We start from the raw sequence: 11,696 nt of genomic DNA on the forward strand, positions 1-11,696 counted from the left end.
GCCATGCCACAATCCCTTCTCCTCCATTCTCCTCTCGGGATCTTGGGCACGCACGCACACGCGACCAGTGTGAGTTTTAAGCCACCGGGTCCGGGACGCGAACTGCGATCGACTACATTGGAGTCCAGTGACATAGCCGTTATGCTAACTGCTGGTTCCTGGTTGCTCATATTTCTTGAGCCTCTGTGATTGTTCCTAGTTATCAGCTAATCTATAGTTTCGTCCTAATATTGATTGTAAGAGCCATTTTCATATTTGCTAGCAGCTAAGGATATTTTTCCCAGTTTATTTGTTTATCTATTTTTTTATAAGGCTTTTGTTGTAAGGCATGTGTGTTCACTACAGGAAAGGGTTGAGACAGTGAGAAGGAAAGTGAGAAATCCCCTTCTAGGAGGGAACAGCCATACTGCAATCCCTTCTGTATTCTCCTCTTGGGGCTTTGGACATGTGCGCACACACTCCTGGCTTGATTTTCAAGCTGCTGGGTCCAGGACCAATCCATGGTCAGCCAGGTGGGAGTCCATCATCTTAACCACCACATCACCTGCTAGGCCCTATTGTTTATATTTGAACTTTGATGTTGTTTATAGCATGTGTTTTGCCATGCAGTTATTTTATTTTATTATTATTTTTTTTAAATGAAGTTAAATATATACCAATCTCTTCCATTGTTTCTGGGGTTTGTAGTAATATTCTTGGAAAGAATACTCAATTCCAGATTTTCTTTTCAAACTCCTCTCATTTTTTTCTCCATATTTTCAATTTTTAAATATTTGGGCTAAGGCCAGACAGTGGCACAGCAGTAAAATGCAAAGCTCTGTGAAGTTGACCCAGATGAGAAGGTTGCTGGTTCACATCCTCAGACCTCCCTGACACTTGTGTGCCCATAATCTGGGGCTGGATGGGGTTGGAGGTGGATCACAGCATCAAGGCCCTGTCAGGGGTGCTGTCTCTCTGTCCGTCTCTTATCTCTCTTACCCATGGAATCAATAAACAAGCTAAAACAAAAATATGTGGTCCATCCGGAATTCATTTTGGTGTAAAGTATGAAGTAGTGTATTTGTTTGTCCCAAAGCATTTACATACTTTTCTTATTGCTTTTAAATGCTATCTTTTTTAAAAATTTCGTAAAAAAAAATACACATAACATAAAATTGACCATTTCAACCACTTTTACACATACAGTTCGGTAGTGTTCATTATACTCACATTGTCCTGTGACAGATTTCTAGAACTTTTTCATCTGGCAAAACTGAAACTCTATACCCATTGAACACTCCCTGTTGAAAATGCTACCTTTTTTTTTTTTTAAGTCATAACTAGATTCCTATCTTCCTTATTCTTGCCTGAGCCACTTGCAACATCACTGTAATTCCAATTCATCATGCAACTGTTGCCTGATTAATTTTCCCCATGCAAGCTCTGACCACATGTCTGTATTAAAAATCTCAGAGGTCCTCCTGACACCACAATTGAGATTATGCCCTATGACTCTTTCGTAGCACTCTGAACCTTTTTTCCTGTCACTTCTCATGCTTTATATATTTAATTATATGCATAATAATTTGACTATTGTCTACTTCCTTGTCAGACTTGAGGATGCCTGAGAGGAAAGACAATGTGCTCACCACATAACCCCAGGGCTTAGTGTAGTGCCTGGCACACAGTAGGTGCTCAGTCTGGGTTTCTAGAATGAGAGGCTCTCCCTTGCCCATAGAATAAAGTAGAAATGACTGTTGGATCAGATTGCAACTTACCTTCTCTCAGTCCTGTGCCCTTTGAGGAAGTCATGCTGCTGAACTTTCCTGCCTTTCTCTGAGAAAGCCAAGGGCTTTCTAATACTTGGTTCTGGTTTACACTATGCCCTGATTTTACCTTTTTATCTGCACTCCAATTGCTTCCTCTGCCTGGAGGCCAGGCCCCCCCCCTACTGCCTTATGGAAATCTAATTAATCCTTCAAGGCTATGGTTGTCTCCACCACTGAAGCATGAGTTCCTTGAGAGCAGAAACCGGGTCTATAATTTGTCCCTAGGGAGTAGCCCAGCCTCTGGGCTCTAGGAGGCCCTCTTGGACACACATCTCCATCTGCTTGAGGTTAGGCAATGTGCCTTACCTGTGCACATCTGGGAACTTTGCCTCCTATCTCCCAGGGCTCACCACAGGGAGACACTTGGAGTTGATGTCAGGAATTTTGTAATAATTCCATGAATGAATGTATCTATGCTCTTAGAAGCTTGAATATGAAATGGTGGGGGGCAGGGGCAGAGTCTTGCTTGCCTTTCCCCCACTGTGCCCTGTAGAGTTCCCCTCATGTCCTCTGTTTCCAAGCAGTGAACTATTACTTCCCCACAACCTCCTTGTCCTTCCCTGAGCAGAGCCCTGGCACTCCCTGGAGGCTGCCCCTTACCTTCATCTCCCTCTGAGTTTCTAGAGAGGAAATTGGTCACACTTCTAGCCACTAGCACCAGGAGGCAGGGTTGCCATTCCAAAAAGTTTCTGCTCTTCTCATTCAGAAGCACCTTTTTCAGGTATGATATAGTTAATTTTATGTATCAACTTGACTGGGCTAAGGGATGCCCAGATAGCCAGTAAAGCATTATTTCTGGGTGTGTCTAGGAGGGTGTTTCTAGAAGAGATTAGCATTTGAATTGGTAGACTGCCTAAAGAACCTCTGCCTTCCCCAGTGTGGGTTGGATACAATCTGTTGAGAGCTTAAGTAGAACAAAAAGGTAGGGGAAGGGTGAATTTGTTTCCATCTGATCTGGGACTTCATCTTCTCCCGCCCTTAGATATTGGTGTACCTGGTTCTTGGACCATCAGACTCAAACTGGGCCTTATGCTATCACTACCTCCTATCCCCTTCTCAGGACTTTCCTGGTCCTCCAGCTTGCACTCAGGAGATTATGGGACCCTCAGTCTCCAAAATCTTATGAATCATTTTCTCTCTCTCTCTCTCTCTCTCTCTCTCTTTTTTTTTTTTTTAAGAGATTTTTGCTATAGGATGCAAGCGTTTGCCGGAGAGAAAGAGAGGGACAGAGAAACAGAAAGTGAGAAATCACTCCCCGGGGGTATGGCTACATCGCAATCCCTTCTCCTCCATTCTCCTCTCGGGATCTTGGGCACGTGCACACATGCACCCGGTGTGAGGTTTAAGACACCGGGTCCAGGACTTGAAACGTGGTTGAATACGTGGGAGTCCAGCAATGTAACTATTACGCCATCTGCTGGTCCCCCAATTTCTATTATATATGAGGGGAGTCTCCAAAAATCTTATGGAAAATGCATATTATAAAAAACACTGGGCCAGCTTGTGGCGCAATGATTAAGGTGGTTGGATCCCACATGGCCGACTGTGGTTTGAGTCCTGGACCTAGCCGCTTGAAAGATGCACTGGACCTGTGTGTGTGTGTGTGTGTGTGTGTGTGTGTGTGTATGTGTAAAATCCTGAGAAGAGAATGGAGAAGAAGGGATTGTAGCATGGCCATCCCTTTAAGGGGTGCTTTCTCATCCTCTCATGTGTATGTGTTTCACTCTGGCAAGAGCATGTGCCTTGTGGCAAATTTTAAAATAAAAGAAAAATGGAACAACTATGCATGGATTTCAAAAATTTTCATACTAAAATAAATGCGTACTTTTACTTATTTTATTTATTTTTTATTTTTTTGGAGAGGTTTTTTGCTCTAGGGTGCATGTGCTCATCAGAGAGAGAGAAAGGGAGACGGGGAGAGAGAGGGAAAGTGACAAATCACCTCCTGGGTGATGGCCACGTCATAATCCCTTTCCTATTCTCTTCTCGGGATTTTGGGTATGCACACACACGTGTCCTGAATAATTTTTAAGCCACTGGGTCCAGGACTTGAACTGCGGTTAACTATGTGGGAGTCCAGTGACATAACCATTACGCTAACTGCTGGTCCCATGTACTTTTATTTTTTTGCTCTAGGGTGCATGTGCTCATCAGAGAGAGAGAAAGGGAGACGGGGAGAGAGAGGGAAAGTGACAAATCACCTCCTGGGTGATGGCCACGTCATAATCCCTTTCCTATTCTCTTCTCGGGATTTTGGGTATGCACACACACGTGTCCTGAATAATTTTTAAGCCACTGGGTCTGGGACTCAAACCATTCTATTGGCCATGTGGGATTTAGCTGTTTAAACCTACTCTTTCTTTTTCTTTCTTTCAAGAGAGTTTTGCTTTAGGGCTCGTGAACTCGCTGGAGAGACAGAGAGACAGAAAGCACAAAGTCACCGCCTAGGGGGATGGCTACCCTGCAATACCTTCTCCTTCATTCTGATCTTGGGATTTTGGGCACCTATGCACATGCACCCAGCATGTTTTGAGCCGCCAGGTCTCAGACTCGAACCGTGGTCAACTACATGGGAGTTCAGCAACGTAACCATTATACCATCTACTGGTCCCCACTTATTTATTTTTGAGAGTTTTTTTTTTATTTTTTTGCTATAGGGCATGTATGCTCACCAGAGAGACAGAGAGAAAGCCAGAAATCACTCCCTAGGGGAGATGGCCACACCACAATCTCTTCTCCTCCAGTCTCCTCCCAGAATGTTAGGCATGCACGCACACGTGCCCTGAGTGTTTCAAGCTGCTGTGTCTGAGACTCAGGTAGAGTAGGGATCCAGGGGTCTCCAGTCTTTTAGGATCTTGGCTCCTTCCACTTCTTGCCATTCTGCTTTCGACCCCACCTCCAGTCCGGGGTTACTGTGAGGAGGATAGATTCCGAGACTCAGTTACTGACTGCAGCTTCTCTCCTCTCCTTCATGTCCTGCCTTCCCCAATCCTGTTCTTCTCAGACTCCAGGCCCTCAAGCCTGCCCTGCTTTTTTGACCTTGCAGGCGTCCTTTCTTCTCTGTCTGTTTTCCTACCCCTGCCTCACCAACTCCCTCAAAACTCCACGTCTCCTTGTTTAGATAAATCTAACCATTCACCTTCAGTGGGATCATCCTAAAACTCAGTAGGTTAATTATTTGCTTTCTTACAAACCTTCAGAGATTCTTCACGAGCCAGAGGACTTGGCCCCAAGGATAAAGGCACGCTCCCAGAAGGCCCTGTGTACTCCGCCTCTTGCAAGTTTCTTCAGACTCATCCCCCCCCACAGCTGTTCCCCTCACTCTGTCTCTCCTTGGCTGACTCAAGTCCTATTTAGAACCCAGTTCTTTCCATTGCTAGGTATATCTTTATGGAAAAGCACAAGGCCTGCAAGGATGGATCACAATCAGATAAATGGTTGCTATCTCTGTGGAGGACTAGAGGTGATCCTAGAGGTGAGGTGATCCGGATTGAGGGAGATAGTTGGTCAAAGGGTATGTTAGCCTTATCTGTGAGGCTACTTATTTCTACCTATTACAAGGAGATTGTGTCATGTATTTATTACTTGTGAGATACAAAAACAAACAAGCCAGTTCAATACCAGGAAGCCTTCCTCAGACTTCCTAGGCAGATGGAGCTGTTTCCTTTTCTGGGCTCAAATCACACCTTCTCCCTGTGTTCTAAGGAAACACTGTTTTATTATAATTTGTTCGTGCCTGTCGTTCCTCCTCTAAGAGGGCAATCCCATCCAAGGTACAGACTTTATTGCATTCACACTGCTAGTGTCTAGCAAAGTACCTGGCCCAGAGCACGTTCTCAAGGAATCTCAACTCCCAACAAAGCGCCTTTTCTAGTGAACTCTTTTTATTTATTTATTTATTTATTTATTCGGAGAGGTTTTTGCTATAGGGTGTGTGAGCTCGCCAGAAAGACAGAGAGAGACAGAGAGACAGAAAGTGAGAAATCACCCCGCCAGGGGGGATGGCCACGCTGTAATCCCTTCTCCTCCATTCTCCTCTTGGGATCTTGGGCACGTACGCACGCGCGCCCGGCATGAGTTTAAGCCACCAGGTCCAGGACTCGAAACTGCAGTCGACTACATGGGAGTCCAGCGACATAGCCATTACACTAACTGCTGGTCCCTCTAGCAAACTCTTTTGAAAGTGCTCTTTGTGGGGTAGGCCTGATGCTGTCCTGTCAGGCTGATTAGAGTTTTTTATTTTTTGTGTTCAAGGAAGAATGTCCCTGGGAGTCTGAGATGTGAACTGGAGTCTCTAGGTCCTTGGGTTGTGTCAACACGAGAACAAAGCTCCATCGGGACAAGGCCAGGATAGTGTGCCACTTTCCTGTTCTTTGGCATGCTTTGGAAGTCATAGCCTCCTCAGCAGTTAAAAGGCAAGGGATGTACCCCCAAACATTGAATTTGTCAAGCCTGGTCGTGATCTTTATTTATTTATTTATTTTTCTGATCTTTATTTCTAAGGCGGCCAGCTCAAATCAATAGGGTGGACTAGGGGACACTCAGACTCCTGGGAAACTCGAAGTGTCCCAGGCTTGGAGGGAGGGGCTGAGCAGCTGTCTGAGGGGCTTTAAAGAAAGCACCTGGAGGGACAACTGGTTCCATGGTGGTGAAGGCGACTGGATCTCACAAGGCCTGATTATCCAGTTTGAGTCATGGACCCGGAGGATTGAAGAAACCACCAGGTGTGCATGTGTGTGCACCACAAATCCCGAGGAGAATGGAGAAAACACTGTGGCTACGTCACCCCATCCTGGCATGTACTCTTTCACTTTCCTACTCTCTCTCTGGTGAGCACATGTGCTCTATAGCAAATACAAAAATGAAAATAATAAAAATAAAAAAGAAGGCTCCTGGAACCTCAGTTTATGATGGGAGTCTACTGATAGCTCTTGCCATTTTCTAGAGAATGCTGAACCCCCAAGTCATAAGATCTTTCTTAGGCCCTATTTGCCACACACAGACAAATGGGTAAAGGATGGTCTCAGTGGCTCAGTGGGACTGGAGCCAGAGAGTGGGTGAGTGAAGTGTGTGCCATGGATATGTCTTTAGACTTGGAAGTGGTGAGGAAGCTACAGAAGGGTCTGGATCAGTCTCTCTCCCAAGAATGACCCTGTATACATTTAACCTTGGATAGGATGGTATTCTGAGAGGTCTTAAGGCAATGAGGCTAGGCGCTCACTGGACTCCTGAGGAGGTAATGGCAGCAGTGTAGCAACAGAAATTCAGAGAACAGTCTCCCTCCAGCCCTCTCCACTGCTCCCATCCCACCCAGCTCCCTCCCAGCTAGACCCTGCAGCCCCACTATGGGCCTCAGAGTTGCTAAAAGGATATCAGACTACATTACACACCTTTAGACACACCTTTAGGCCTCAATCAAAGACAACTTCGGTAGGCCCATCTCTTTGCAAGTAACTTTTATTTTTATTTACAACAGAATTGGTGGCTTTATTCCTCCATCTTTAGGGGTACTTGGCATCAGCAACCAGATGGAAAGTCCGCAGTGAAGTCAAACTCATTCTGCCCCAGCCACAGCTCCGGAAGCTCATTCATCTCCCCCCAGCCCCAGCTCCGGAAGCTCATTGGCTCGGTCCAGTCCCAGTTCCACCACCAGCGACATCAGCACCTCCTCATCCACCGGGTCCGAATCGATGATAGCAGGGCTCTGGGCACTGGCAGGGGGAGAGAGGGGGCCCGCCCCTCCCCCCCGAGGCCCCAACTGGCTATTAAGTTTCTGCAGCTGCATGCTGGCCAGCAAGTGAGGGGCAGGGTGCAGGTTGAAGGGGGGGGCTTTACTGGGAGGGGTGGCAGTAGGAGAGCCTATTGGAGATGGAGATCCGGAGGAACTAGTGGGAGCCCCACTGGCCTTGGTTCCATTTGCGGCTACCCCAGGGTAGTGCAGAATGGCCACTGCTTTGCGATCTTTCATGCCCAGGTTAGAGTAAGCCAGCGAGCTCAGCTCTTGGTTGGCATCCTGTAAAACAGAGAAAGGCACAGGGGAGGGGTGGCAGTAGGAGAGCCTATTGGAGATGGAGATCCGGAGGAACTAGTGGGAGCCCCACTGGCCTTGGTTCCATTTGCGGCTACCCCAGGGTAGTGCAGAATGGCCACTGCTTTGCGATCTTTCATGCCCAGGTTAGAGTAAGCCAGCGAGCTCAGCTCTTGGTTGGCATCCTGTAAAACAGAGAAAGGCACAGCACTGCACTCCTGCTCCCGGCACGTGCCTCACCAGTCATCACACCCAGAGGGCTCCTACATGCACTTCCTTTGGGCTTAGAGGTGGGGAGATAGTAACAGGCGCCCCTGGAAAGTTAGGCTCCCAGCTCAAGTAGCCTTTTGCCAGCTCAAGCACCGAGTCTGACCCCTGTTCTGGTGCTGGGCACCTGCTATCCTAAGTGGGGTCGCTGCTTTCATCTCCTGCTCCTAATCTTCCACCTCACATTCTAAAAGAGCATCTGCTTCCCTCTTCCCTCTTCTCTGCTTTCTTCCTCGCCATCTTTCAACACCCCTAGCAGGTTCCACTTGACCAGATATAGGTGGAAGCTACTCTCATTCCCACCCAGAGAAAGTCTTGATCTCTCTTTTCTGCTCAAGGACACTAGATACATGACTCCAGGAAAGTGTGTCTTTCTATGCCTCAGTGTCTTCACCTGTAAAATGGCAACAGTTACCTCCTTCACAGGTGAGGTGCCACCTTTGACGTCGAGTGCAGGCCTTGACATAGTTGGCATTTCAGAGCCTTGGCAGAAGGTGGATAAATCGGTGGGAGGTGGTGCTGCCAGCTGGAGCTGCGATGCTGTATGTGAGAGAGAAGTGATAAGGACAAAAGGTTTCATGGACTACTAAAGCACGAGTAAAGCCCAAAGCAGGGCAACACCCACAGCTACAAGGCAATGATGGTGACATGGTTAAACTCAAGACCAGAGATCACCTGAACAGAAGAAGGAGAGTGAGTTACATCTTTTCCTGAGGCAGGAAAGGTATTCCATTTAGACAGGTACTGCCCAGGGAGCCAGCTACCTCCGTGACCAGGAGGGGACACATATGACTATTTGCTTGTGCAAGTGATTTCCAAGCCCAAGTTGGGGGTGGGGAATGGCTCCATTCCTGGTTCTGAGGCAGGAGTGTCCCTGGGTAAGCACACTGTCTCCATGGGCCACTAGCATCCGGGCTGGGGAGCTGGAGCCTACACGGGATCTGGGAGAATGTGGGAAGAAGCCAGGATAAGGAAAACCTAGAAAGCTGGAGGCTGAGCCAGCCTCAGTAGCACAGCGGCAACACAATGCTCCATAATTCCCACATGGGAATGTACTGGATTCACATCCTTGTACAGGCTGGGTATGAACACCAGCGCTGGTGGTCCCGGCTGCCTGAGGCTGGAGGGGTAGATTGTGATGTGAAGGTCCTGTTGGGGGTGCTCCTCTCCCTTTATCTCTCTTCTTTCTTCAGCTCTCTCTCATGGGACAAAAAAAGTAAACTTAAAAAAACAAAAGGAAAGGGACCAGCTGGTGGCATGGTGGTTAACTGAGGTGGCTGGATCCCCTATGGTTGACTGTGGCTGAAGTCCCAAACCCAGTGGCTTAAGAAACAGGCACACATAAGTATGTACATGCCCACAATCCCAAAAGGAGGGAGAAACGGAGAAGGGATTGCTGCTTAACCTTTCTCCATGGTGGTGGTGGTGGTGGGGATGCTTTCTTACTCTCTGTCTCCAGCCAGCTCATGTGCCCTCTGTCAAAATTAAAAAAAAAAAAAAGAAAAGCAAGCAAGCAAGCTGAGGCTGTAAACACAGGGAAGGAACAAGTTCCCAAAGTTAAGTGTCTCTGGAGTGCCTATGAGAATGGGGTCATCAAGGTGGTCTAGGGGCTCTGAGGCAGCTGGGGCCAGAGAGCAGCCAGGAACATCTCTCTCTATTTCCTCCATGTTTCAAGACCCCTCCAAGACAGCCCCAGTATGGTACTTTCCAAGGACTCCTGCTCCAGAGCCCTGAGTCCAGCCATACCCATCTGTAGTGACGGGTGGTAATAATTCTTCCTGAATGGAAACTGAGGCACAGAGATTCCTGGCTTCTGGTCAGGCTGTTACACCTGACATGCTTCAGATGGCTTTTGGAAAAATAATTCTCTGGCTCAAAGACCAAAGGATAAGTGGGGGAGGGGGCAGCTAGGTGGTATAGTGGTTAAGGTGGAGGGATCCCACAGGACAAACTGTATGGTTCTAGTCCCCAACCTGGTGGTTTGAAAAATCCAAGAGAAGTGGACCAGCAGATGGCATAATGATTATGTCCCTAGACTCCCACATAGTCGACCGCAGTTCGAGTCCTGGACTTGGTGGCTTTAACTCATGCCAAGTGTGTATGTGTGCGTGCCCAAGATCCCAAGAGAAGGGCTTGCAGCCCCCTGGGGGGGAGGTGTGATTTCTAGCTTTTTGTCTCTCTGGCGAGTGCACATGCCCTATACCAAAAATTTCAAGAGAATTGAGGAGAGGGCATTGCAGTGTGAATGGAGGAAAAGGGATTGTTCTGTAGTCACATCCCTTGTGGAGGTACTCCCCCACCCCCAATGCATAAGCTCTATAGCAAATTAAAAAAAAATAAAGAGAAGGGGATGAGGGCAAAAGAATCCCTCCCCCCAACACACAAAAAGATACTTTCGAAAACTCTCAAGTTATTTTCCTGAGGGCCTGTTTAAAAAAAACCCCTGCATTTATTCTAGCCTTCTCGATCAGAGAATTGCGTATTTATATGTACCTCTTGGCCTCAGAATCTTGAGAAATTGAGAAAGGTAAAGAGCTTCTTTTCAGTGAGGCTAGAGTTGCGTTACTATGTTCTCTCTGCCTCTCCCCACCTGAGTGGTCAAGAATCTGCTCAGACACTTCTAGAAAGTGGCCACTTCATTACTTTCCTGTATCATCTTCACACCGCTTACTTGGGTAGGGGGTGGAGAGAAATGAAAGGGAAAAAACAGGAAAACATGAAGGTAAAAAATGAGTGGCTGGATTCTGCATCACTGTTTGGTCGGAGCCTTGCTCTTTCTCTGAGACCAACGTAGAGTATTTCAGGAAGGTGTGATCACGAGACAAGGAATATAATGCATGCCGTGCTCAAGAGCCCTAGCACCTTCAGTATCAGGCAATTTTCATATCCTAAGGAAAATGTCTGTGGGGGCCATGGCCCATCTTTTCCCATTCCTCTCTATCCTTCCCCTTTTCTTTATGCCGCCTTGTTCCTGAATGTATAAAAGAAAAAAAACAAAAACAAAAACAAAAACAAAAAACAAAACCAAAGCAGCAGCAGCAGCACCATTATCAGGAGAGAGAGAAACAAAAAACACAAGGAAACAGAAAAAAAAAAAAAAAAAAAAAAAAAAAAAAAAAAATCTAAAGCATCTTTGTTCTACTATCAGTTCCTGAGGAAGATCATTTTACCACGTCTCCGCCTTCAGGCTGGGAGCTCCTCTAGGTGGGACAAGCCCGTCTCCATTCAAATCTATCGCCTCTCAACACCGCCCTGACACCCAGCCTGGGTCTGTGCTCCGGAGGCGCTCAGTAAGTGCTGAATCCCTATGAAGAGGCGGTCACCTTTGGATCGGTAGCCCTGGCCCTGCTTCGCGGATGTTCGGTCTTCCCCTGCCACCCCCCACCCCCCCACCCCATTGCCTCAAGGCCCCCGGCCACCAATCTCCGGTCCCGCCGCCCGACTTTGACTTCAGACCTTCCCTCGGGCGGGCAGTCACCTCCCGCCTAGATGGAGATGGGAAGGGAAGAGGAAAAAGAGGGGAAGAGGCTGGGAAGGGGCTTCCTCTGTAACCCGTTGGGGCCAAAAGATAAAATGGCACCAACCCGGTGGGC

At 47.5% G+C, this 11,696-nt stretch overlaps 1 protein-coding gene across 1 annotated transcript in view; it reads right to left on the reverse strand.

Annotated features, from left to right (window-relative positions):
- Positions 1 to 7,392: 7,392 nt before the first annotated feature.
- The window catches only part of LOC102490898 (cbp/p300-interacting transactivator 1), a 5,309-nt gene continuing 1,005 nt past the window's right edge, over positions 7,393 to 11,696 (reverse strand). Inside the window, exons 2-4 of the mRNA XM_027768060.1 lie at positions 8,519 to 8,643; positions 7,877 to 8,021; positions 7,393 to 7,676 (exon numbers count right to left, since the gene is read on the reverse strand). Of these exons, the coding sequence (XP_027623861.1) occupies positions 7,393 to 7,676; positions 7,877 to 8,021; positions 8,519 to 8,643 (554 nt within the window). The remainder of the gene's footprint in view (positions 7,677 to 7,876; positions 8,022 to 8,518; positions 8,644 to 11,696) is intronic.

Source organism: Tupaia chinensis, unplaced genomic scaffold (genome assembly GCF_000334495.1).
Source record: "Tupaia chinensis unplaced genomic scaffold, TupChi_1.0 Scaffold145304_1, whole genome shotgun sequence".
NCBI classification, from domain to species: Eukaryota; Metazoa; Chordata; class Mammalia; order Scandentia; family Tupaiidae; genus Tupaia; species Tupaia belangeri.